A 27,259-nucleotide genomic window follows, 5' to 3' on the forward strand; every position below is an offset into this window, starting at 1 on the left:
ATGCTACGAAATTTCTGGAGTATTGTCGCCTCTACACCTCAGAAGTCATCTCAGCCCCAACCAAACCTTGAAGCGGACGTAGAAAGTTCTCATACACCTATTGTCGAACGACCCGAACAGCAATTAGACATGTCTAGCACTCCCAACCGCCAAAGTACCCCTAGGCTCGACGGGAGCGAGGACAAGCTAGCCCATATCCCAGACACCAAACGGAAGAGGCATAAGAAAAAAATTAAATCAAGTCCAGTATCAATCGTCGAAGTCCCGGCGACTGCTGAGCAACCCGAAGAGAGATTTGAAGACGAAGAAGAGGATGGAATCATGGCTGATGTTTCAAACGCTGAAGCTGGTGCGAAGAGGAAGCGGGGAAAGAGCGACCTTGAGTTGAGTGAGAAGAAGGCGAAGAGGCTAAGGAAGCTTAAGAAAAATGCAGAAGAAGGGGAGCAGATTGTTGTTAATGGATCTTTGCCTGCTGATGAACCCGGAGTTGAAGGTGTAGACGGGGGTGAAGATCATCCTTATATTCCCGGGGTTAGGTGGTTTGGAGACGTCCCTGGGATATTCTATGAAGGAAAGTGGGTAGAGGCCGATCTTTCTCAGATTGAGGCCATAAAGAAGAGAAAGAAGGCTAAGACGGCGCTTCCGATGGAGACTGAACCCGAGCCTGAAGTAGAGCAACAAGAACCGGAGGCTGTCGTCGAAGAAACAGACCGAGAGGACAATCACGTTGAAGAAAGCCGGAAACGGCAACGGAAGCAAAGCAAGAGGAGGAAGAAACACACTGAACAAACGCTTGAGTTGAACGATGAGGGCCCCGAACCGGAGGCGGAGGCGGAAGCAGAACCGGAGGTAGAACCAGAGGCAGGGCCGGCCGAAGTCGAAGCGGAAGAAGATACAACCAAGAAGCAAAAGAAGGGAAAAGGAAGGAAATCCCGCAAGCAGGCCGAACCTGAGCCCGAAGCCGACCCCGAGCCAGAACCGGCCACCAAAGAACGTAAACGTCGCAAGTCTACCAAGGATGCTCCCGAGGAGTCCAACCGTCGTCGCAGTTATCCCCGAGCTGCGGAAGATGTAAACCCACCCCCGGTCATCATGCCATCCGCCACCGATGGCTCCCACAGCAACTCTAAAGGTGTCGGTCCACCACCCCCTCCCGCAGAGTACGACAAGGGACCGTATACCCCCTCAGAAGACGCCCTAATCCAAAGCGTGGTCAATCGTTACTGTCAAATCCAAGTACCACGACTCAGCCGTGCCACCTTCCTCGAACTCCTTTGGAATAACGATCGCCATAAAACCGACTTTTGGAACATTCTCATGACAAACCTCCCGCTTCGAACGAGGCAGAGCCTCTACAGCCATGTTAAACGAATGTACAACGACTTTGAGGACCGTGGAAAGTGGACCCAAGAACAGGATGACGAATTACGAGATCTCGTTGCCAAAAAAGGTACTAAGTGGGCTGTTATCGGTGGCCTCATCAATCGTATGCCTGAAGACTGCCGCGATCGATGGAAGAACTATTTAGTCTGCGGTGAGAAACGACGTACGCACTATTGGGATGAAGACGAAATGGAAAAATTTGTGGGGATCCTCGACGATATGCTCACGACGATAGTCGCAGGTCATGAAGAAAACGGCACTCTTGTGTTGAGGGTGTCTGAAGGAGAGAGTGAAGCAGAGAGGGCTGCGAGGTTAGAGGAAGAAAAAGTCTGCCACCGAGGGGAAATTGACTGGACGGTTGTGAGCGAGCGGATGGGGTATATGAGGAGCCGCATGCAGTGTTTGGCCAAGAGCAAAAGCTTATGGGAGAAGATGGATGAGGGCCCGGAGGATGGGGGAAACGATAACGAAAACGAGAAGAAAGCAAAGAAGACGAGGAGGAAGAAGGGAAGGAAGCAGAAGCAAGCGGCCGATGGGGAAGAAGGAGCCGAAGATATCCCGTTACCGGCTCTCAAGGAGGCGAAGAATATGTTACCAGGGGATTATCTCTATGTTCTGCAAAGGTACGTTTCCCATTACCCATATCTAAGCCACTAGATTATACTAACCCACATTTACAATCATTCCAGAATCTCGGTCCAAGGTTACGACTGTCTCGCCTCTATCGACTGGAATAAACTTTCTCAAATGGACCCTGTAAAACATTTCACTCCGGAACAGTTCAAAGCTGGGTTTCACCTCTACATGAAGGATCACAACCCTCGAAAGAAAGATTTGAGAAGTTTCGTGGCCGAGCAATTGGGTGATTTCTCCGAGCTGCCTTCGATGATAAGGAATAAGAGATATAGGCCACCGGCCGGAGCGACTAGCCCGGCAGTTGCGGCTGCGCCATCTACGGGAGGGAAGGATAAACGCAAGGAACAGCAGAAGAATCAGGATGTGACGCAAGCTCAGCAACCTGGATTATCTGTTGGGATTGAAGTCGGATCCAGTCCCTCTTCGCACCACAGCTCCCCCCCTCGAAGATTGAACAGAACGGAGAAGCCGAGTCATTCGCCCGGGAATCCATTCGCCAAACAACCGAGCAAAAGTAAGTCGCACCCTGCGACTCTAACAAAGGGACAGGCCACACCAGCGAAGGCTTCAAAGAAATCGCCAAGAAAGCAATACAAGTCGGCAGAACACATCTCTGACTCCGACGATGAGGGAAACGGTGGTTACGAAGAGCCAGAAGAAGGTAATACCCAGAGAGGAAACGTGATGGAGGTTGATGGCGCAAACGACCTTGCGGGGGATGCCGAAGTAGAAGGGCCGGAGAATGGTTCAGAGGCAGACGATGAAATGGGGGAGAGTGTGGCGTTCGGGAACGCGAGCAGGGATAGGAAGAGGTAGAGCCTCATGGATATATTAATTGAACTCTGTGGCGTGCCTTTAACAGATTTGAGTTAGATCATAGACGTACACTTTTACAGAAGGTCTACTACGGCCATCCTCAGATTTGGCTTTTGTTTTCTCATTGGGTACTTCCAGTCTACAGAATTAATTGGACGGCGGCTTTTGTGTACTCTAGCTTACCCAAGACCGCCATTAGGTTATACAACCTTCTCACTAATGCATTTTCTTCACCATCCTTTCAATAGTGTCGACATGGGTGCATCTCTTCAGGATAGGCAGCGGGTTGTGATCTCGTGGTGGAGATCTTGTGATCCGATTCGATGATCTAACCGGTACATACCCGCCCCGAACGCGGGGAAACCGCATGTTGCATGCCATGCTGCGCGTTGTTCCGGAGCTGGAGGCCTTATTTAAATGCGGACCCATATCTCCCCGTAAAACTCCCTCTTCTGTATTTTTTGTAAGAATCGAATAGACGGTATCGCAAACTCAGCAGCAAAGTAGATATCCATATCCGGCTCGTTCATTTATGCAGCTGAAGATCGGATTGGTTCCGTCGACGACCAACAACGCATAATCGAATAGAGGTCCATCTATCGACAGCTAGCCAAGAGCTCGAGCTGTGCGACTGTATTACTATATTCCGCAAGCTGTTATAGTCTCCGTACGAATAATTATAAACACAAACATAAACCAAGATGAAACTATCATCATACCCACCACTTGCCGGGACCACCGTCATCGACGGCGATGAGGTATGACAAAATACCACATTTTCAACACACCGAACACATGAATAGCTGGCTCACAGTTTCATTCTGCTGATGTAGGTTGACATTATAGTCTGTATTGATCTCGAAGATTCCGAAGCGAAAAGCATATCTTCTAGTCGGTCAGGCATAGTTTGCGCTGTCTGGCATGATAATGGAACGCAGGATGGGTGGAAGGAAGAAGGAATGGTACCGTGCTTTGAAGACGAGGGACTTAGTGTAGTGAGTATGCTTCTTTTTTTCTACTTCACTCAGGCATGATTTCTTGCCGGCGTTCATGACGCTTTCGGTGCGATTAAAAGCGACTACATCATGCGCGTGAGTCCAGTCTGCTACGTGGTTACGCAGCAGCGCACATGGACATCCCACCGATCTCATGGAGCCAGGTTAACTCGCGCATCATGCGATGCAATATTTCTTTATATTCTGCGGTACGATCTAAATTTTAGCTAAACAATCTGCGGATTGTCTAAATAGTTCTCAGCAGCCAGTTCCCATTCCTTCTACTTCAAGCACACCCTCCGCCGCCCCACGTCCGGCCAGCCGATATCTTTCACCATAAACTACCTCTACCCCGGTGATCCATCCAAAAAATGGGTAAATTTCGAGTACCAAACAAGCGACGGGATCATAATCTTCCGCCCCAAAATACAAACCCCGAATACGGACAACGACTTCCTAATCAACATGCCGGACCCCCGTAATATCGAAAAATACTTCACCTTACCCCCCTCACCGGAAGGTTCAGACTCCGCCACAATCCAGCAACTCCACAAATCCATGGGCGGTACCATATCCACGGATCCCCGAACATGGGTCTACACATTCTCAATCCCCACCTCTCGCACCTCCCGAGATCCAGGCTACGCTGAAGCCGCCCTCGCGATTCCCGTACAAGGTACTACAATCTCTTACTTTGCGACTATAAAACACGGTACAGCATGGGTACAACCCCACCATTCATCTTACCGCGGTCTTCGAGACTACGAGGGTTTCCATCCGCCTCGTGAAGCCATTATGGCGGCGTTTATGACGTACCAAGGTGATGTTGTAGTTTTCTTACCGTTGAGTAGTGGTGATAAAACGGTTTATTTGAAGGGGTCGCAGAATCCGAGGGAAGATGTGGTTATCGGTGTTGGACGCAATGATGGGTTTTCGAAAGTAGATGGGAAAGTTGTGGTTGTTGTTGCTAAAGATGTCGAGGAGGCAGTTGAGGAGGCTTTTTATTGGGCGAAGAGAATGAGCGATGATGGGAGGATTGCGGATGCTGGGGAAGAGGCAGAAGGGGAACGGGGGGGTGGGGATGATCCGTGGAGTGATTCTTTGAAATACTGCACTTGGAACTCCTTGGGGAGGGAGCTCACGGACAAACGTATTGTTAACGCCGTCAACGACCTCTATAACTCGAAAATTGAAGTTCAAACAGTTATCATTGACGATAACTGGCAATCGCTCGACAATAACGGCAGAGACTCCTTCGGCCACCGGTGGACAGATTTTGAGGCCGACAAAAATGCCTTCCCTCGAGGTCTCAAGGGGCTGGTAGAAGACATCAAACGAAACAATAGAGGCGTAAAGCACGTTGCGGTATGGCACGGAATACTAGGCTACTGGAATGGTATCAGCCCCAACGGTTGGATTTCAAGAAACTACAAGCTGAGGAACATTGGAAACGGGAATATCCATGTTGTCGACAAGTCAGATATCGGCCGATTCTACGACGACTTTTACAGATTTCTGTCAGATCAGGGTATCACCGCCGTCAAAGCAGACACTCAATGTCTTCTCGACGAACGACTCCCCTCGGCCGACAAGGGGGAATTATTCCCCGCATACCTTTCCGCCTGGCGTAACGCCGCATCGAAGTATTTCGGCACTCGCGCCATCTCCTGCATGTCACTCGTCCCGCAGATTTTATTCACAAACCACCTTTCTCCTTCACTCCCCAAATTCACGTTGAGGAACTCGGATGATTTCTTCCCGCATACACCAAACAGTCATCCATGGCACATTTTCGCGAATGCGCACAATGCAGTGTTGACTGCAAGATTAAACGTCATCCCCGACTGGGATATGTTCCAAACCCGTCACGAGTGGGCTGGGTACCATGCTGCCGCAAGATGTATCTCCGGCGGACCAATCTACATCACCGATGACGTGGGTAGCCATGACGTTAGCATCGTTAAAAAGGTTACAGCGAGGTCAAAGACGGGAGCAATGATAACGTTTAGACCTAGTGGGAAGGCGAGAAGCTCCGACTTCTTTGTAGGATTCGGAGAGAAAAGGCCATTGAGGGTCACGAGTACTGCTAGTGTTGCGGGGTACGATATTAAGCTCCTAGGAACCTTTGACCTCGAAGGCGGAAGAGAGAGGACGGATATGATTCCGGTGAAGGAGATTGTCGGGGATGAAGTCATTACCACGCTCGGTGGTGAGACGCAAGTTATCAAAGAGTTTGGGGTGTTCTCGCATCACACGCAGACAGCACAAGTCGTTAAGAGCTCGGGATATGTAAAGATGAATGTGGAAAAAGGTGGTTGGGATGTAGTTGCCGTTTGCCCTATTGTGCCGGTCAGAACAGACGGTGGCAGGGAAGAAGTAAATGTCGGCGTGTTCGGTCTACTGGAACAGATCTCGGGGGCTGCGGGTATGAGCGAGGTCAAGATTGCGGGCGGAAACTCTACCGTTAGGGTTGGAGCCGAGTTGAAGGCGCTGGGAGTCTTTGGTAAGTCATGATTCGAAGTATTCAAATACGAGAAATGTTCATCCTAACGAAGTGACATGATATTGTAGGTATCTACGCGAAATACTCGGACCCAAGCAGGTACGGTAAGATCAGGCAAGTTACAATCGGTGGACAAGACGTACCCGAGAGGTTTTGGACTATCGGACGAGGGAACCAATACGGTCAGATTACGGTTGATGTGCAGGGTGCATGGGATTACCTGAGGTTAGATGATAGGTGGGATCTGTGGGTTTGGGTTCATATGGCGGTTTAACGGGAGGATTCCTGGGATTATATCTTCTTGGTTGTACAGATTGTGAGATTGGGTTTGAGAACATTGATTACATTTGTTCATTCGTTTTTCCTAGCGGTACTTTGATGTAACTGTATAAATTGCTGCTTACCAAAATCGCTAACGTTTTTATCGCCTCCACGTGTGAAATTACCGTTTGGACTGCAGAAGTACGGCCAGCTCCGCTAGACCGCCTACCGGGTCTAAATCCATGTCTCTGCGATATCGCTATCGATACACGACACGGTTACACCCAAGTGCCTGGGGCTCCGGAAATTCCAGAACAAAAAGGTTATTTCTTCCTTCTGCCAGGATAGTTTTCGATTATAAATAGCTATTACTCGGTCTAAATTTCCTTTTTAGGTAAATTTGCAGGGACTCCGGAGCGACCGACCCATTTACATCGATCGTGTACAGCCACGAGGGGGAGACTGTTGGCGACGGCGGCTTGATACTTTTTTGTCTTACCGATACAGATTGTTACTACCCAGCTAGTTCGCCATACCTATAAACTTTTTGTCTTACACATTCGCTTCTGCAGACCGGGGTGCGCAGCGGCGATGCGTCTTGGATGCAGATACGGATGCACTATACAAGTGAGTGTGATTAGGTAGACGTGGGATAATTTCTTGCTAAAAAGCTTGAATCGTATGGTCTCGGAATCATGTTTTGTAAAGACTATTTGGAATTTTTTATTCGAAGACGGCTTCACGAATTGATTAATTTATATTCAACCCCGTAGAGAATTGTTGGAAAAAGCGTGTTGCAGGTTTCGACCTCGATGTCTTGGCAGCGTCTCCAGGATCCTCGTGAAGATTGTCGACATGCCATGTGATATTAAAGACCATGGGATAGCCATAACTAGGAAATCCCAGATCATCTTTCAGCTGCAGCCGATTGTTTCGCAACTTCGTATGCCCAGGACTTCAAGTCTCTTGTCAATTCATGGAGTTTCAATCACTACGACAGCATAGAAAAGGCTCTTCGCTTTCATTACAAAGGATCCCACTCGTTTCATTTATACAACCCCGACAGCAAGAGTGATATCGAAGTATAGGAATCCAATAATATACCATATCGTTATAGCTGACGTTCTAGGTAACCACCAACTTCCCCACCTTCTTCTTTTCGCATGTCATGGGCCGGCTAGGTCTGATCCCTGACCCTGGTCCCACCGTGCAGAACACATCTTGTACGTTCATTGACCACCCTTTCGTTTTATGCAAGGAACGGCTGCGTCGTCGATAGTGGAGCATCTCGGCTTTTTGTTTTCTAATGTCGAAGTAGACTTCAAATGGCCGCCTATTTTTGCTTAACCAAATGGTTCTCAAAACTGCGCGAATTCGACATGAACTCCGACTTGGGAAAAGTCCGTTTATCGAATCTCGTTTGCTGCTTTAGCCTTGCGGGACGAGGGCGCCGCGCTGTGACGCCCCCCGCATAAAAAATGTCATTTCGACTTATTGATGCACGACAATGCTGGCATATGCTCCACAAATTGTAAAAGCAATGTTGGCTACCTAGCTTAGCTTTGACGTCTCAAATACCCATGGAATGCGAAGATCAACAGACGCAAAGGAATGCAACGGAAAGAGAGGAATTCCAATGCACATGCAACTCCTAGCTATCATCATGCTGCTTCGCGACACGTGGGGTAAGCAGGTGGAGCGAACCCCCTTCACTCGACCCGTCAGGAAGTCCGAAATACCCTTGTTCAACAACCGACCGATAAACTCAACAGGGGGGTTGATATCGGGAAGGTGCGGTCAACCACCACAAAGCCCGAGTATTTTTCTCCGAGCAGCGACGGTTCCCTTGATCCCAAGCTTTTTTCCCACAATGCCCAGGAATTCTTGTTACACTGGAACCGGACGGTAACACTTTTTTGATGAGATAGCTAACCATGCACCATGTATGACAGCACGTACGACGATATCGGGGGCACCGTCTAGCTTGCGCACCTGGTAGCTTTCCAAACCCTGGATTGGACGACAGCTCCCACGGATCAATCGGGTTCCTGCCTTCGACCTCGTGAAATAATTAATGGATAACCGGTGTAAAAAAAAGCAAAAGTGGGAGTGTTATCGTGGACCATGCACTGCATTTCGGACTTGCATATTGGGGGTTCCCAACAGCACTTTAAATTTATAACCTCCTCCTTTGAGTAGAAGTATAAATCTTCTAGTATATCACCCTTTGAAAGATCCGGTTCTTCGGCTTCACAGCTCTGCAAGTTACCATCCTCACAAGTATCCCCTGGCTGCTTATCAAGTTACCCTTTAAGTAGAGGTATCCCCCATTCTTTAATAGCAAGTTTAGCTACCTAGCTTCAACCTTCGTTCTACATATACCACTCCCTCATCCAAAATGAAGTACTCCTTCACCGCAGTGGCGCTCACCGCCGCCATAATGGCCGACAGCGTCCTCGGCGCCCCAGCCCAACTATCCCCCCGAACCCTCAACAGAGACTACAAAGTCTCCCTCGACCCCCGTCCCTTCTACCTCGTCAACAACATGACAGACTCGCACCTGAAATCCGCCTTGAACCGCTGTCAAAACGGTCCCTTCGCCATAACCGACTTCTCAATCGGTCACCGCGGCGGTGCAACCCTTCAAATCCCGGAAGAAACCGTAGAAAACACAATCGCCGGTGCAAGAATGGGCGCTGGTGTTTTAGAATGCGATGTAGCTTTCACAAAGGATCGCGAATTAGTCTGTCGTCATTCTCAATGTGATTTACATACTACCACTGATATCCTACTCCGTCCGGAGCTTGCCAAAAAATGTACCGTACCGTTCAAACCCGCCAGCGGCAGCTCATCAGCCACGGCACTCTGCTGTACGAGCGATATAACCCTCGAAGAGTACATGTCCCTATGTTCCAAAATGGACGCCTCGAACTCCGAAGCCACCACTCCGCTGGAATACCAAGGCTCCCCACCGAACTGGCGAACCCAACTCTACGAAACATGCGGAAAAGTCATGTCATTAGAATCATACATCGACCTCGTCGACGCCATCCCAGGGAACAGAAAATTCACCCCGGAACTAAAAACCCCACCTTCTCAGGTCCCCATGCCGTTTCAAACTACCAAGGGACCTTATACGCAAGAACAATACGCCCGCGATATGATCGAGACTTTTGTTAGGAAAGGAATAGACCCGGCTCGTGTATGGCCACAATCTTTCCTTCCAGCGGATGTGTACCAATGGATCAAAGAATACCCAACCACCTTCGGTCAACAAGCCGTTTTTCTCGACGAATCAGGTGATCCACCGAGTAACCCCACCGCTGCAGCAGCACAACTCCCAGCTATCAGAAAGAAAGGCGTTAACGTCCTTTCTCCACCGCTGAACTACCTCCTGACAATCGACCCAAAGACTCAGAAGGTTGTTCCATCTGAATACGCCAAAGTCGCAAAGAAGGAAGGGCTCGTTATCATCCCATGGACTTTCGAGCGTTCCGGACCCTTGGGAACAGTTAAGTCTAGGGGCGAGTACTACTACGGCAGTATCGCAGATGTTATGAAGACCGATGGACAGTTGTATGAGGTTCTTGACGTGCTAGTCAAGAAGATCAAAATCGCAGCTATCTTTAGCGATTGGAGCTCTACGATTACCTATTACGCAAACTGCTTCAAGTTGCCCGGACCTAAGATCTTGAAGCAGAAGAAGTGGGGAAAGGGTGGGAAGAGAGAGGGTGAAGAGAATTAGAGGTTGCTACGTAATCGGGATTAGATATGGTCGACTGGGGAGTTTTTGGGAGGGGCTGTATAAACGAACAAGCTCAGAGAATTCCGCATATAGAGGAATCTTTTCGCAATGTACATGTATACCTTAATGACTAATGCGACGACTACGAACATACTACTTTCTATAAATAAATATTCAAAACGAGGTCCCCACCAGGCATACCAAACAACACGACCCGGTCCAAAATGCAACATCAAGGTGGCCTTGATATATACTTGCATTGAATCTATATCGCCGAATCATTAAAACAAAACGAACGCTTTTATTCCCAGGCCATTCGCTACTACTCACTGACTACAAGACTAAGACTAGAAAAGAAAGACGGAACGATCGAACGAGAGTATACTAAAAAGAAGCAAACTCAACATACAATCGGAAGAAAGAAAACCAAAGGACAAAAGGCCCGCTGCACCCTAAAAATCCTAACCTCTACCCAACGACCGAATTCACTTTTTTTTCATTTCCTTCGAAAGTTTTTTTATTTATAATTTGCTCTCCTCCGCAACTTCTTTACCGTCGGCGCCACCCGAAGGCGCAGCAGGAATCTCGTCAACGTCTCCGATCAACAACCTGACGGAATCAATCACATCAGCCGGCTCCTGCAAATGCCAGCTCGCCAACGTCATCTTTGTGCTAGCGCCGATAGTAACGGCGAAAACATGCTCGGTTGGAAGCGTAGATCGCCGGAGAGCTCGGAACATGTCTAAGGAAAACCCGTTAGCCTCTTCCATTTCCCCGAGTTGTAATTAGCATTTTTGCACTCACCCTCGTCAGTGGTATCATCACCCAAGCAAAGCACAAAGTCCGGCTTAGCATCATCAGGATACTCTGCCACCAACTTCTTTGCAATTTCGCCTTTATTCACAAACGTAGGGCGAACCTCAAGATTGGCCTTGCCCGTCATGACTTCGACGTCATATTTTTGCATAACCGTGTTCTCGAGATGGGATTGGCACTCGCGAGCTTGGAAGGCACCATAGTCTGGGTCTGCCCTACGGTAGTGCCAGGTTAGGGCGCAACGTTTGCGTTCGATGAAAGATCCTTCACCACAAATGTTAGCATATCAAATTTACAAGCGTAGAGAAGCTCATACCCTGTGTCCTTTCGGTATAATATTGGAAGATATCCAACACATCCTTTTGCCAGCTCATATCAAACTTCTCCGTAAGATTGACCCACTCCGAATCACGCGGCTGTCTTACAAAGCTTCCATGCTCAGCACTGAATCCCAGTTCTGCAATATCACCCATCCACTGCTCCAAGAACGCTTGGTCACGCCCGGATACAATCCAGACGTTATTCTTGGGGTCCGAAGCGAGCGTTTTAATGGTGCGGATGATCTTGTCTGTTGGGATGGCAGCCTGCGGGTCCTTAACGATCGGCGTAAGGGTTCCATCGTAGTCGAACATGAAGAGGCGACGAGTAGATTTGTTATATTGATCAAGGAGAGCTTGACGGTCGAGTGGCGGAGTGGCTTGGCTTTGATCGTGACTGGCAAGGTTTGTGAGGAGACCTTTAAGGAAGGTATTTGTCCAGTTTTGGATATTGTTGGTGCTGACGTGCTCGTAGAGCTTCGAGTGAAGTTCTTCCTTTGTTTCGGCCGGAAGGCTGAGGCAGGTGTTAATGGCCTCCGCGACGCCACGGTAATCCCATGGGTTTACCTGGAAAGCTTCATAGAGGCTGCCGGCCGTACCGGTGAATTCGGAGAGTATGACAGGGCCGTGGGTTTCCTTTTGGCAGACGACGTATTCGAGGGATGTGGTGTTCATACCGTCTCTGACCGAGGTGATAAGACCTAGATCTGCAACTCTGAGAAGGGCATAGTACTCATCCTGGCTGAGGTATTGAGGGAAATGCTGAACAGGCGAGAAGTGAATCGAGCCGTAGGTTCCATTGATATGTGCAACCAATTCGGAAACTTGGTGTTCGACTTTGGGGCCTTCGGACACGCTGGGAGAGGTAACCTGTATCAGGATCACCTTATCTCTCCATTCTGGATAGAGTTCCAGGAACATTTCGAAGGCCCGGAGTTTCTGAACCACTCCGCGTACAGAGTCTAGGCGGTCACGTCCAACAATTATTTTCTTGCCGCCTGCAAGTTCGCGAATAGCCTGCATCTTCTCATCGATGTTGGCATTGTGGGAGTCTTTGCCGACCTTGGCGGCGTCGATTCCGATGGGGAAAACATCGACAGCAACGTGGGCACCATAAGCATCCACGCCGTTGCCGGACGATTCGAGACCGAGAACTCGGGTGCATGACGAGATAAAGTGCTTCGCATAAGCGAAGGATTGGAACCCCAGTTGATTAGCGCCGAGGACACCCGCTAGAAGCTCCTTTCTTTCTGTAATCCAAATATTAGAGCTGTTACGATGATATAAGGAGCTGAGTGGGTCATACTTGTCATGCACCTGAAGAACTCAGAGCTTGGGAATGGGCTATGCAGGAAGAAGGCAATATATGCACTAGATAGTTTCTGGCGGAGCATGTTGGGCACCAACATTAACTGGTAGTCGTGAATCCAGACGATATCGCCCGGTTTGTAGACTTCTACAATCCTGTCTGCGAAAGCCTGGTTGAACTTGATGTAATCGTCCCACCATATTCTTTCTTTTCGGCCATCTGTGGGTTCTCGTAGCAGGTAGTGAAAAGTAGGCCAGATTTCTACCCTCCCTGATTAGCTTGCTGTTTCAATCTTTGTGAAAGGACATGGAGCTCTTAGCAAGTACCTCTCTGTGCAAAGTCGACCCATCTATTCTGATCCTTCAGTACGACATCTCCATTCCTAAGATCTCCATCTTTCTCACCGACCATCCAGACAGGAACAATTCTCTTTCCAATTTCATTTCCTTCACGCGAAAGCTGCTCCTCCAAGTTCACTCTATCCTGCTTCGACAGCACCACATCCTGCTCCAATTCCGCCGAATGCTGCTGATAGCTCGAAGCGGTCACAGCTTGAACAGGTGCATTGGAAGCTCCACCCTCGGCTTGTTGATGTTCCTTCTGCACATCCCGTTTTCCGATTGACTGACTCACTTCCCCAGGCCAGCCTACTATGACGGTATTCCAGGAGGTACCGGACGCGAGGTAGCCGAACGACGAATTTAGCGCGGAGTTGCCTCTTCGTTGGCTGATTTCCTATTTTATTTCGATAAGCCTGGTTAGCCTCCAGTTTCTCCATAGATATATCGGTGCCGTCTTGGGGAGGCTGTTCGAATTGGATAGGATAAACCCACCCATTCACCGTTTCCGAAAGAGAACTTGTACGGCATGATCGCCGTAGCAATGATAACGGTGCCGGATAAGCCCAGCTTCTCGGGCGCCTTGGATGGATCGGTTCCGTCGACACCAGCCATGATGTCTATAGGATGAGGACCAGGCCCCGACACCTGAACCTGTTGAGTTTCGTCTGAGGTCATGATGTCTGAAAAGAAACGAGAAGCTTGATTAATCTTTTTTTTCGTCGGGTGAAAGCTTAAATTTTCGGTATTTTTTTCTTCTTTCTTTGCTTTCTTCCAACTCTATTTGATACCCGAAGGGTAGAAGTTAAAAGTTTAATATCAATCTAGCTTGGTGAAAAGAGAAAGAGAGAAAGCAAGAGAGAGTGATCGAGGCTGGGTCCTGGCGGAGTGTTGTTATGGTGGTGGAGGGAGGTTAGGTGGTTATTTTGCTGTTCGTCGGCGCGGAGCTATGACGAAAGCCCAAAACCAAGCCAAACCGGGGCGAAAAAAAAGGGAAACGGCCGAAGAAGAAGAAGATTAAGCTATAAGCTTATATCGATAGCCCCGGTGCTAGTGAACTTTGATAACTAGCGAATGGAGCGACGCCGGAGTCCAGTCTATACTAAGTACTTATTGTTTTTACTACGCTTGAGCCCAATTGGAAAGCTGCATTTTCCACGGCCGCGTGGGAGAAAACTACGAACATTTATACAGACCTGACCGAGTTCTATTTACAGCGATTGAACAGAAAGCCCATGAAAAATTTAGTCCCTCGCCCTTTTCTTCTTTTTGCTTGTCTACTTTCTCTGAAACCTCCCGGCCGATGGGGTCTCTTTTTCAATACTCGGATTCCAATCCGGATTATTCTCTTCTCGTCATAATTTTTATTTTATTTTATTTTTTTATCAAAGTGAGGGACGGATAGACCCATGGAGTGGAGGGTTTGACTTCGAAAAACATGCAAGCACAAGCAGATAGACCCCTCACCCCAGTCCAACATGAGAAATCTGAGGGCTTTTTTGAAGCACTTTTTTTGTCCTGCCACTGTCGTAGGCTTGCAATTGCCCGGCTTGAAAAAAAAAAAACAAAGTCTACGCAGATTGCAGTTAGACCCGGCCGGAACTGCCCCGCAGTCTATCTTATCATCCGAACCTGTGATAGTTCGTTCGGACTAGAACGACTTGTCGGAGAATGCAATCGATCGGGCTTACATACTTACACCACTACCTAGTAGGTATCACACTGCATCTAGGTACTCATGACTTGAATGAAGAGCTCTGAGAGTACTTGTGTATACACCGGTAGTACAATTACATCATTATCCAATACCAGTCCCAATCGATCTCTGTCTTCTTTCGTGCTTCACATGTCGAACTGTACTGTACTACTCGAGACGAATTGCTTATATTTGCAAAAAAGTTCGAATCAGGCCATGCGGAATGCAGGCCTGACCTGCATTGCATTTTCACATATAGCATGCGGCCGCTTCTCCGTTGGCACCTGCAGCTGTCGAATCACAGTCCACCTATATCTCCCAATATTAGTATCGGCCTGTTTCCACGATTCATGATTAATATAATTACCATATTAAACTACACTAATATACTGGCTGTATCCACTTTCAATCACCCAATCGCCAAGATGGGGAATTCTGAAACCACTACGCGAAATTAACTATTGATAGAAAAAAAAATACAATCTGTCGAACCCCATTGTTGAATGCAATGTCGTTCCGAAGGCTGTTATAAAAACGCATTATAATATGCCTCAAACCCCCCCGTCCAAAAAGAAAAAGCCCGCTCTCCAAGTCTCCTTCTGGCTCTCTACCTTATAAGTTACTCTCGCAACAAAATAAACCGACTTAGGTTTACAAAAACAATTACAAAAACAGGTGTAGGATCTACAAAAACGGTTTGGTCGAATCATCCCACGCAACTGGGTCCACGTTTTTTTCCCTGTCAGGGCTGTTAAAATCCATTGCGTCCTTTTTCCGCTGCTGGCGGGGTCCCTAAAATGCCCTTTTAGATTGGGTTTTGGGCTGCTGGTCTTTCCGAAACCTGGGTGCAGAATGGGCAGCATTTGCAAAACCTGCCAGTGCGCGATTTTCGACGGAAGAGCTAAAAAAAAATAAAAATAATAGAACTTCTTCGACGGCGGAAATTATTCGTCGTAGAATCACTTGGGAAGTTTCAATGTCGGAATTTGGAAACATTGAAATCTGGGGAGGCCACAATTTGCTAGGGCCAGCTAAGGGAGTGTTGAGCATTGACTTCAAGACAACGCAATGTCGTCGACCCTGTCGATCACACAGCGGCAAACAACACACAACACATTCAAAATGCAACAAAATATGCAACGAAAACGATGTTTTCGCTGTCGCAAGGATCGTAACTTTCGTGATGGTCGTTCTCCTCCTTTATACATCTCGCTAACCTTGTCGCGGTGGCGAAGATGACGCTCTTTCCACCGATACCGTTGGAGGAGGTGCCCCTCGTGGTGGAGGTGGAGGTGTATGGGTTGCTGGCGGCGGCGCCAGACCACCCTTATACTCAAAAGGTTGTGACTTCTCCACCCTAACAACACTCTTTTCGCTTCTTGTGCTCCTCTGCGAAAAGCTAACACTACTTTGCCCACGGCGAAGTGTCGGACGGCCCGGCCCCGATAGTGCTTTCTTTGGTCCCGGTCCTGGCCCGATTGTACCCGAAGGCATCACCCTAGGACTCGGTGGTAGTCTTTGTAAACTGTTCTGCCTGCCTCTGGGAACACCGTCTCCGGTTTCCTTATCCGTCCAAGTGTCCTGAGGTTGGAAAACAATATCCGGACTCCACCTCCATACTAAATACTGCTTGAATCGTGACCAGAAGGACTCGTATTCAATATTTGTACCCTTGAAGCTAGCTCTTCCTTTTGTGAAATGGTAAATTACCCACCATTTGACGTGAGAGGCGATGCCGATGGGTTTGATTTCACGGGGGCCTTGTGAAGACCATAGGTCTGCGTTTTGTTGCTGAAGGTCGTTGAACAAACGTTCGTATACGCCGCGCTCGTAGATCGGACGTCTGTGTCTGTCGATGAACCATTTGAGTATGAAGACGGAGATCAAGACGACAGTCATCTGTTCAACGTTAGTTTACTAAAACTAAATGATACCGGGTTCTTGAGGAGACTCACAAATGGCACAGATGCGATAAAATACCACTTGATTGAAGGATTATCTTCAAATACATCCACGTTCATCCCAAAGAAACTAGTAATGAACGAAAGTGGCAAGAACACAAATGTCACCCATGACAACCGCCACATACTCGTTCCTAATCTCAACGAGTCCTGAGAATCTCGGATGCCCACCGTCTTATACATCAAGTCTGTCAACTTGTCCGTCTGTTTGATCAAGTCTTCTTCAATGTATCCGTTTACTATCACCAAAAAGTCAGCAAAGTCCTAGATAGATGATATATGGAAAGAGAAGGCTGTGAAACTTACGCCTCATAAATGTCTGCTCCACGCTCCTCAACCAAGTAAACACCGCCGTATCGGAATCGTTAGATTCATCTTCATCCTTAAAATCACCCACATACTCCTGCACATCCCCAATACACTCCAAATGATACGACATCAACTTCGAAAACTTCAACCACGTCTCCGAGTTTTTAAACAACTCGGGCGCGCGCGATTCATCCGCCGGATGTTCGTATATACTATCCTGAAGAATTGATTCATGGTCCCATGCGACATCAATTACGGCTTCCCAGCAATCAGCTACGCTGTTATAAATCGTTTCAACGATACGCTGGATGAAATCGCGGGAGAATTTGCCGTTCCCTGAGCCGTTGATGTCTTGGCCGTCATCGTCTGTGAGGATTTCGTAATAGCTTGTGCCAGGGCCACGCCAGATTCTTTCGATCTCGCCGTGGGCGGGGACGACAGTGTCATCGATCGATAGAGATTCTGAGTTATCGAATACGATGACGGTAGAACCGCCATCATAGACATCGACTGCCTTGCGGTGGTCGTCTGGGTGAGTCTGGTGGGGCTTGTGGTTCTCGTTTGTAACCCATTGAAGGTAGACAGATAGACGCTGCGAGTATATGTCATGGGTATGGTGAGCGACTATATCAAACGTCAGCACAAAATTCCAATATCCAATTTTATCGGTATAACTCACGCCGTGGATTATTAGGATCCGTATCAATCCAATGCGGCGACGGCGACCTCTCATCGTCCTCCGACTCCCACGGATCTTCCGGCCTCAACTGCCCCGGTTTTCCAGTGTCCTCATCTGTCCCATCATCATCATCGTCCAAGAAACCCTTCAGCTCTGCAACTTTCGTATCAGGGTGTCTTTCCTTATTATCATCAGGCCTGTACCCGACTCTCATGACTTTTAGACAATCCATCCCCCACGCAACCTTAGCCAGACCGGGCATCTGTCGCTTCTTGAATGTCTTCGCCATAGGCACTGCCTTCCCTGCTCGACGGGTAGGACGGAAATGATACACCCATTCTTTCAGGTTATCCCATCCTTCAATATTCTTCCTGTCGTGCATCCGGTACTTGGCGACAAAGAACTCGGTTGCTTGAGGAAAGTTTTGGACATGGCTTCAAGGCAATCATATATATCATGCCGTCAGTATCAACCCCTTAAAAAGCGCCCACGTATGAACAAAACTGAAAGGGAAAAGTATAGTTGCTTACAATACCCGCAAAATAACATCATCCCCTCTCTCCAGTTTACACAAGTCCTCAATAGACTCCATATCACTACACTCCGTCGCCTTCGCATCCATCTTGACAAACCGTCTCCCAGTCTCCGCCTCCAAAATCTCGGTCTTACAATACTCAACCATCAATAACCTTCTGATCCTCTTATCCGGCCCACAGAATTTAGGATCCCATCGCATATCTTTCTTGGATTTCGCCCAATTCTTGCCTTTTGTGGGCATCAATGCGTATCGTTTGATTTGACTTTGAAACCCAGGCCATGGCATACCTCCATTGCCAGCTGCTGGGGTTGCCCCCGCTGCGGTTGCGAAGCCGGACATGTTGGTGCTAGTGGCAGGGTAGTCGTACATACTGTTGTGTCCGCTGCTAGGTGCGGTATTGGTACCGTAGCCTGCGGCGAGGCCATGGTGCGTGAAATGGACGTAGTGGCCCGCGTCGCTGGAGCGGCGAGAGCTAGTTTGTCGTTCCTGTTCCATGTTATATCACGTATCAAAAGAAATAAACCGTGTGATGAGAGAGGAAAGGAGAAAGCGTCGGAGGGAAAGAAGGGGAGGAAGATGATGATTAATTCAAGGTTGGAAAACTCGAGGCAATGGAGCTCGTGAAGATTCTCGCATTTCCGTTCGTGGAAGGTCTAGCTGAACTGTCATTCGATCAATTAGGACAATTGCTTATGCCCCTTCAAGTTTCGAAATGTTGAAAGGATCAAGAGACTTTTTTTTTTTCCCGCGTGTATAGAACGCCGAACCACTAAAAAGCACTTGTTAAACTGTTGCGCGAGGCTAACTAAGCGCTACAGCAGCAAAGGGTTTGTGGGTTTATATATTCTTCCATCCACTTTTCTAGGATACGTGACTGTTTCCCTCCTGGGCTTGATAAGAAGGGAAAAGATGGTAATGAAGTGTCAAGTCAGCAAGCTTGTTGAAATTGCGAAACACGCAAAAGAGGGAAAAAAAGGGCGACTGCATTTGAGCACAAGGAAGGCCACTGACAAAAGCCAAGCAAAACCGGCCCCTGGTCCTATGGAACACAAAAACGAGGCCAAGGGAAAGGCGCAGCCTCGCCTTCAAGCTCCGTGCTCCGCGACCCTAACTGCCAAAACTGTCTTTGGGAAGGCAAAAAGGTATGCGAGATATGCGGCTCTAGATTAAACTCACTACATACCCGGGCGGAATCTCCAGGGGGCGGCCGATTTCTCCTGCAAGATAAGCTTATAAATACTTCGAGAGGGTATACTTGGTATCGCGATATTGTCTCTGGATTCAAAATCCTCAGTACCTGAATGGGCGGTCAAGAAACCCCCAAGCCGGTTTTATTCGACCTCGCCGATATATACCTCTCCGCGACTAATCAAGGCCAAGCTTTGCCTGCTAGCAAAATCGGTAATCTGGGGCAAGCAAAATGCAAAAGACCAACGATCATATGATGCCGCAGGCCCCATAAACAGAGCTCGTACGGTTGGCCTCATGCTCGAATTGTGTCAGCGAGGATGATGTAAATTTAACGTTAACGATATCCGCGCTTTCAAAATCATGCTATGACGCCTATGCCCTGTGCCTCCTGACACGACGGCAGGGGCAAGCATCTCTGACGATCGATGTATGCCTCGAATGCTGTGCGCTGTAAGTCGTATACACTCGTTACCTAAAAGTGATCATGTTGTTTATATGTCTCAAGCTCAAGCTATCATTAGCCATCCTCTGAATCATGGGATGGTTCGATTTAGCTCGATCGACGCTGCCCAAGCCCCAAGCCGTAGCTTAGCCGCAAACTAGAAGCTTTTGGAAATCCTTAGCCCTTACCCATGCCGGCCACTCTATTTGCCCTTCGGCCGACAACAAGACTTTGCACAAGACTTGACAAGAATATGGCAGATCGGAATCCTAGTCCCGGCTTTTAAGGCCAGGTGCCAAATATATTTCGGAAGGTGGCATACGGGTTCCATAGACGGTATGCCCAAGAGTTCCTGAGCTAGCTCCAGGGACATATTTCATCGATGCGCCTGGCCGGACCTTTTTTTTTTTTTTTGGCGTCTTTTTTCCCACAGGAGTAACATGTTAGCAAGTCGGCAACTAGAGAAATACCAGTTTCGGCACGGGGTCCTTTCGATTGGTTTGTCATCCTGGAGATGCATTAGTGGCTTAAACGCCTCCTCTCTGGAGGAAATATGGAGTAGGTATCAGCCGTACGTGTCGTCTCAGGAAACTTGATATTCTTGTGGGCACAATGGTGACTACATACCAAACAGCATACCCCACCGGGGTTACACCAATAAACGCCGGCAAAGATACATGTATACGATCATCTGAACTCCTCCTCAACCAAGGGTACAGCATAACCATCAACCGTGGGCTGTGTAAACGAACTATTGTATAACCAAAGCCCTTGGCAAAGCCTCCTGCCAATATCAACTGTCTTGATATCTTGCCAAAATATTCCCACCGTTCCGTGAAATTCTCGTCAACCCGTCTACAACAAGACGCTTTAGGTATAAAACGCGGGGAAACCGGTTATGTTGCATACTAGGGGATTTTAGACTAGATCCTTTTGGCAAGCAGATTGACTTTGAGCAAGGGAGGGGTTTTGCTACTCTGTTAGTGATTACTACTGTGCTTACTGCTAGTATACCCCAGAGCTAGTGGCCTTTTAGGACGATGCATTGCGTAGGTATGTCCGACTTGCCGTCATATGTTATCTGATGATTTAGATTTTGCGTGGGCTTTGTACTCTTTATTTTTATCGAGATATTCAATTTGATTATTCGTCAATGGTCTTTCACATGTTGACGGATCCAAACTACCTATTTGCTAAACTGCCTTAAAATATAAAAATACACGGTTGATATATTCGATATCCATCAGCTAAAGAAAAAATTCCGCAGAAGAAAAGAGTGCCAGTATGCATCTGGCTGGTAAGGGGCAGGGTGAGGGAAATACAAAAATCGATCCGTAATAAATAGGAAATCGCAACTCCAAAAAACCTTGTCCAGTCCAGTAAGAGTCCGGTCCATCGCCAGCTTTTCTTCATATCCTCCGAAAAAATCTTGCCTTCGTTGTTAAAAAAATATCCGATCGCAAAATAAAAATCGCTGCAGTAAATCGTGGGAATGGGCAATAAAAAGGAGAACGCTCAGAAGCAGAAAGTAAGCCCGACCTGAATCTGAGGTATATATCATCAACAGAAAGCAAAGTGGAAAGAAATTCTCATAAGAAAAGGAAAGTTCGAAAAACTGCGTTCGTGAAAAAAATCGCAAAAGTGAAATCAAGAAGCTGGAGAAAGAAAGTTCAAATGCTCAAGCAATTTCGTTCGCACGAATTTGGAAAAAAGAAAAGGATCTCGAGCAGCGTAGCAAGCATCTAGATATCAACACCAGAACATGCTAATAAGAGAGTAAAAAGCATCGCATAAAGCATTTTCAATCGCCATGGAGAGTATGCATTTCAATAAAGAAAGGGTTTAAACGAAAAATAAAGAGAGGAAGTAGGAGCAAATAAAGAAGACTGGAATAGATAGAATAAATAGCCCCTTCCCGACCCACCCGGTATATTGCACCCAAACTTCATTAATATAAAAAAAAAACTCAAACTCCGACCGACCCCGACACCGCGCAAGCGAACCTAGGAAAGATCCATCCGATGGTCCAAGCTTGGCCTTCGAATATCCGTATCAATCCTGGCAGCTTCGGCAAGTACATCCAAGCTCCCGTGCGAGGAACTTCGGTCTACACCAAACTGCCCGGAATGCGGGCGACTTGAAGGTTGATGAGTCGGCTGGAGGTGCTGTGGGTGTGCTCCGATACTTCTGGGACGAGACATATTCGGTGATCCAAAAGAGCCAAAAGTTGTGCTTGAGGCATGGAATGCAGCAGATGAGAGAGAGCCAAAGGGCATGAAGCGTTCATTGGTTGGTGCCTATTTTCATATGTCAGTAACTTGGAACGTAGTGTTTCAGTGTATCCATTGGGCCTTACATCGGTTTCGATTCCCAAAACGTGTTTCAATGAAAGCTTCTGTGCACCATCTGTATCTACTGAACTGGCAGGCGTAACGACCACATCGTTATTGTCGCTATCATCGCTGCTTCCCTGACGATCCTGACGCCCAGTGAACACCAATCGTGTCGGGCCATTCGCTGGAATAGCTGTCTTCGGTGTCTTCGGGAATGCCTCGGCCTTCGTCGGAGTCGGCCCATCATCATAATGGTGCTCAGGTGGTGCCAAGAATCCACCTTGCGCGGACGACATCATTGCTGGATAAGTCTCAGCAGACAATCCGCTAAAGTGGTTGGGAGCCCAAGAGTGTCGTTCCAACTTCAGCCTGGATGGTGGGGTCTTTCGCATCGCTGACTGATTTCCATACATCGAGTGGCTCCTTTCCTGCAAAAACTGTGGATTCTCATTCTGATTAAATGAACTTCTCCTCGTAGATGGTGTTGGGATCGAATCAAAGGTCGGCTCATGCGATGGCAAGCTCATCTGCTGCAAAGGCGATTGTGGGAAAGTAAAGGAATTTCTATTGCTGTGAGACGGGCTGCTAAAAGTCGTAGCCGGTGTCGGGATACTATTGATACTGCTAAACAACGTATGAACCGGTGGTAAAGTCGGCATTTCCTCATCCTTTGGCGGGACAAACCCGGAGAAAGTACCAGGGTGCCATGTCCGTCTTCGGTTATCATCCTCTGGTTCCTTCCTAGACCGTTTCCGGCTGGGAGTAGGTGGTTCAGCCATTTCTGACTCAACCGGGGTTGGAGGTGCTAGGCCATGGACGGTGGGTGTATGGTGTTGCTGCTGCTGTTGCTGCTGCTGTTGGATTTGTGCAAGGTCACGAAGTGGGGGGAGCATCGGACCATTACTTCTTTGTGGAACAGGCGGGATCTGGAAGCCATTTCCAACACTGTGAGACTGCTGTTGTTGAGGTTGGGCCTGCTGTGGCTGTGAAAGTCTTCTGTTTTGCCATGAAGGGGCTGGGGAATTGTTGGAAGGAGAAGATGTTCGTGGCACTGGAATAGCTGGGAATAGCGGGCTGGTCAGGGGGCTTTGACCGAGAGCACTGTTTGTAAACGTTGTCGATGTCGGTGTAGTCAGAGGGGAGGAAGCGGCATATTCCGTCGTTGAACTCTGATAGATCAACGGCCTACGCTGCTTGCTGACTTCTGACGGAATGAACAACGAATGTGGACGAGCCCGACGTCTGCCAGCATCCGACTGAGATTCTTGTGGTGCTTGGGTCTGGGTCTCAGGAGGATACTCCACGGCCATGGCATCAGGAGGGTGTGCCGGTGACTGCGGTGGAGGCATAGACCCTGTTGTGGATGACCTTGCTCGTCCGGTACTCTGTTTCCTTTCGGCCTTGTTACGGGGATATCGAGCTCCAGTGGCCGCAAGCGAGTCAGGAGGAATGTACTCGTCAGCGTGAACAGTCGTGGAATGCTGCCTCAGATTATCCATTCGCGAAAATGCCCTGCCGCAATGGCAGTGGAACGGTCGTTCGCCGGTGTGTTTACTATGAACGAAATTAGTAATTCTCAAAGCCACGCATACGTCATTCGCAGCGAGAACCTACCGAACATGTCGGAGCAAGTGCTCGCTGCGGGTAAAGCTCAAATTGCATCCTTCGAATCCCTCGCAGAAGAACTTCTGCTGCTTCTTTTTCTTCCCCTTTGTAGCTGTTGTACCCGATGTCGGTGTCGCAGTTGTCGCTCCCGTCGCGGAAGTGACTGAGGCCGATCCACCTGGCGTGCTATTCTCGCTTCCCACGGCTGGTGAGTCGTCATTGTCGGCCAATTTGAGGGCTGCAGTGGCGGTGCTGATCGAAAGCTTCTTCTTGTGCCCACGAGCGCCACCACGTGCACCATGCCCAATCGATGGTTCTGTCGTGGAGTTGTTGTTTTGACCCTGAGGGCCTACGTTCTGTCCTTCACCAGGAGCACTAACGCCCTGCCCCGCTGACCTTGGAAAACTAAATCCTCCCAATCCAGCCTGTTGTGGTACCTGCTGTGGTCGGAATTGTGGATTCGGCGGCGTAGCAAATTGAACGTGCGGAGTGTTGAAAGGAAACGACGGTGGCGGGGGCCTCGAACTCGGCTGGTTCTGTTGCTGTTGGAGTTCCGGTCGGGGATGTGATGTTGGTTGGCCAAAGGTGAAGGGTTTAGATTGCTGCGGCTGATGTTGGGGAAGAGGAGCCGACATAGAAAAGGGAGACTGCGATTGCGAGAGTTGTTGCGGCTTTGGAGCAGGTTGTGAGGCCATCGACTGTGTAGGGCCAGCCTGCATGGGCTGTAGATATGGTGGAGTTACGTAGGCAGACGACATCTTGTTAACGGCTTGGAACCCGTCAGCCATCTCCAGGAGAGGAGAGCAGCCACGAGAAGGGTAATCTATAATGAATATTTAAATTCTGGGGATGTTGGCGATGATATTGCGGCTCCTAGTCGAAACTCGAGCACTGGTTGGACGGATGATTGATGGATAGATGACGGAACGAGTGAAATGTATCTTCCCGCAATTCCGGCCGACTAATGATCGCCTGCTAGGGGAGACGACGTGCGTAATATGTCAGCGGTGGTGCTTCATTCGTAGACTATGCAGAAAGGCGGTGCACGGCAGGGCAGATGGCTGGTGAGCGATAAAAACGACCGAAGCAAGATCCCGAAACGATTAAAAAGCCTCAAACATAAAAACCAAAACACCAAAACCTTAGCAGGCAGGAGAACTATGGGGTAAGGTTCGGTGGAGGAAAAGGGTGCGAGATGGAGGTAAATATGGTTGTGTTCAGGAACAGATCTCAAAAGATGCCCGGCAGGGAATGCAGAAAACGGGATGTGGATGGGTGGATATGGATTGGGGGCTGGAAGGAGAGGGAGCTGGTCTCACATGAACGGCCGTACGGACCACCCCACCCTTAGCCTTTTGCAATAGCCTTTTGGCTTTGCACCCAGCTACAGACGCTCAACAGAGTAATAACCTTGGAGGATCCTCGATTATGGGCAGGAGTAGCCTCGCCGGATCTATCTGCTGGGGCGAGAGAATGACCCCGATATCTGGCTTTCTAGCCCGAAGTAACTCGGGCGGGAGGTTCTGAACCTTTTTTTTTCTCTCTCTTTACGTTCAGGCTGGAGCGAGCAAGGAACGGATAACGTGCACCCTTCACCCCCTGGCTTAGGCGAACGGGAAAAGTAAAGTATAAAAGATGAAGGCGGAGGAGAAACAAACAATCTGAGGCGGGAAAAAGGTTAAAAGGTCGGGAGGCAGAAGGGAAGGGAAAGAAGGGGGAAAGAGAGGAAGAAGGGAAAACGGGAATGGGGAGAATAAAAGCCACAGCAGGTTGAACGTAAACGTCTTTAAACCATCGAAGAGGGTAGGTCTGCAGAAAGGCCCGCCGATGAGAAGCGGAGGAGGCACAGTGGAAGGTTGAATACCAGTATTATCCCTCACCGTCAGGATAAGGCTGTTCCTTTTCCCATGGATGGAAAAAATTATAATTCGAACGGGAATGCAAGCAAATCCCCAAGCTGTCGGGTTAAAAAAAAAAGGAAAAGGAAAAGAAAAGAGAGAGAAATCGAGTCGACGACGGCACTCACCGTTGATTTGATCAAGCACGGCTGTCCGGTCTGGGATGTATGTGATGTTGTAGGACCAGCTGCACTTGCATGTGAGGGGTGAATGAATATAGTCTGGAGTATAGTTAGTTTGGTTGACGATGTCGTCGTCTTTCCTCCTTCGAAAAGGTAAAGGTAAAAGCAGGATCAACTAAGCTCAGATCCCAAAGAGAGGAGGCGGACAACCGAAAAGCCAAAACCGAATATGCCCCTCTCCTCGCTTTGCCTTCGGATTCCTGAGATGGGTTGTATAGTTCTTTCGGCACGGAAATGTTTCACAGCAGCGGAGCACAATTGATAGTCGGGAGAGGGGGGAAAATGATGCGGTCCACCTTATTCGGTTGTATTGAGATGTCCTATTATAGCAGGATCGGGTCCAAGTGCCTTTGGATTGTTCCTGGCTGCTGAAAATAGTAGTCCTGGTGATAAGGCAGGTACAGACAGCAGCAGGTACAGCGAATCAGCTTGAGTGGTCAATGCAAGTCGTTCGTTCGGGCCCAGACAGTGAGGTCGAAAACGGTCTAACCCTTGAAAAAAGAATGTATCGACCTTGACCGTAGGATTGCGACTAGCCTTAACCAAGAACTGTCCAAAGTTCCGTCTACCTTGAGGCAAAAACAGAAATCAAAAGAAAAAAAAAAAAAACCGCAACCTTCCACTGAGAGCTCTTGTCGGAAAGCTAGATAGATGATTCTAGCCGTTGAAAGCTGGAGAACATAGCAGGGAAGCCGACGGTAACTCCAACTTTGCCGTTGCAGGGACTGCCGCTTAGAAGATCACAGGGGTTTATGCGGTCGACGTTAACAGGTCAGAAGCAGGATGGATGGCGGTGCGCTGATGCGCTGTCTTGAATCGATCCTAAGGATTTCACCGTCGAGATGTATCAACATTCGCTAGCAACAGTCTTGGATTCTTTGTCTCGATAGGTTCCTGCTTTTGTCTCTGCACTGCTTCGCATTTAATATTTCTTCTTGCCAGAAACACCTACAAAATCCGGTGTATGTCTTTGGGAAAAGAATATGTAGAGTGTAGTGTGATAATACAGACGTAAGGTACTTCTTGATGTCAGGTACCCGCATATCTCTGTTCATCAAGTACCTACAGCTGCGGCTAGTATAACGTAACTAGCAAGGTCTCTCAAAGGTCAAGGTTTCAAATTTGAAATCAAAAACAGGTACCTCGAGGCTAGTAGTACCTGTCCTGTCAACTCAGCCGATGACACTGGCATGCACCAACGAAAACCTTTTCGATATTTTTCTCATGGCGATCGTGTCTTTTTTTGAAGTTCACGGACAGCGGGCGGGAGACCCTGTCAATGAATGTTAACAACCAGAAGCCGCCT

At 48.4% G+C, this 27,259-nt stretch overlaps 6 protein-coding genes across 6 annotated transcripts; 3 read left to right on the forward strand and 3 right to left on the reverse strand.

The window, feature by feature from the left end:
- On the forward strand, nucleotides 1–2,835 carry DFL_000335 (uncharacterized protein; the record flags this gene model as incomplete). Its single annotated transcript, XM_067632275.1, has 2 exons — nucleotides 1–2,006; nucleotides 2,073–2,835. The coding sequence occupies 2 exons, from the start codon at nucleotides 1–3 to the stop codon at nucleotides 2,833–2,835; spliced, it is 2,769 nt and encodes a 922-aa protein (XP_067494866.1).
- A 701-nt stretch (nucleotides 2,836–3,536) lies between these two features.
- Nucleotides 3,537–6,607, forward strand: DFL_000336 (uncharacterized protein; the record flags this gene model as incomplete). Its single annotated transcript, XM_067632288.1, has 4 exons — nucleotides 3,537–3,593; nucleotides 3,669–3,830; nucleotides 4,086–6,333; nucleotides 6,402–6,607. The coding sequence occupies 4 exons, from the start codon at nucleotides 3,537–3,539 to the stop codon at nucleotides 6,605–6,607; spliced, it is 2,673 nt and encodes an 890-aa protein (XP_067494867.1).
- A 2,385-nt stretch (nucleotides 6,608–8,992) lies between these two features.
- Nucleotides 8,993–10,339, forward strand: DFL_000337 (uncharacterized protein; the record flags this gene model as incomplete). Its single annotated transcript, XM_067632299.1, has 1 exon — nucleotides 8,993–10,339. The coding sequence occupies one exon, from the start codon at nucleotides 8,993–8,995 to the stop codon at nucleotides 10,337–10,339; it is 1,347 nt and encodes a 448-aa protein (XP_067494868.1).
- Nucleotides 10,340–10,860: 521 nt separating this feature from the next.
- On the reverse strand, nucleotides 10,861–13,797 carry DFL_000338 (uncharacterized protein; the record flags this gene model as incomplete). The annotated part of the gene is made up of 6 exons (XM_067632311.1): nucleotides 10,861–11,081; nucleotides 11,144–11,419; nucleotides 11,472–12,722; nucleotides 12,779–13,042; nucleotides 13,108–13,516; nucleotides 13,615–13,797. The coding sequence occupies 6 exons, from the start codon at nucleotides 13,795–13,797 to the stop codon at nucleotides 10,861–10,863; spliced, it is 2,604 nt and encodes an 867-aa protein (XP_067494869.1).
- Nucleotides 13,798–16,027: 2,230 nt separating this feature from the next.
- Nucleotides 16,028–18,797, reverse strand: DFL_000339 (uncharacterized protein; the record flags this gene model as incomplete). Its single annotated transcript, XM_067632322.1, has 5 exons — nucleotides 16,028–16,714; nucleotides 16,771–17,015; nucleotides 17,083–17,709; nucleotides 17,765–18,198; nucleotides 18,295–18,797. The coding sequence occupies 5 exons, from the start codon at nucleotides 18,795–18,797 to the stop codon at nucleotides 16,028–16,030; spliced, it is 2,496 nt and encodes an 831-aa protein (XP_067494870.1).
- A 3,141-nt stretch (nucleotides 18,798–21,938) lies between these two features.
- Nucleotides 21,939–24,631, reverse strand: DFL_000340 (uncharacterized protein; the record flags this gene model as incomplete). Its single annotated transcript, XM_067632334.1, has 3 exons — nucleotides 21,939–22,232; nucleotides 22,292–23,822; nucleotides 23,883–24,631. The coding sequence occupies 3 exons, from the start codon at nucleotides 24,629–24,631 to the stop codon at nucleotides 21,939–21,941; spliced, it is 2,574 nt and encodes an 857-aa protein (XP_067494871.1).
- Nucleotides 24,632–27,259: the final 2,628 nt, after the last annotated feature.

Source organism: Arthrobotrys flagrans (genome assembly GCF_004000055.1).
Source record: "Arthrobotrys flagrans strain CBS H-5679 chromosome Unknown unitig_15, whole genome shotgun sequence".
NCBI classification, from domain to species: Eukaryota; Fungi; Ascomycota; class Orbiliomycetes; order Orbiliales; family Orbiliaceae; genus Arthrobotrys; species Arthrobotrys flagrans.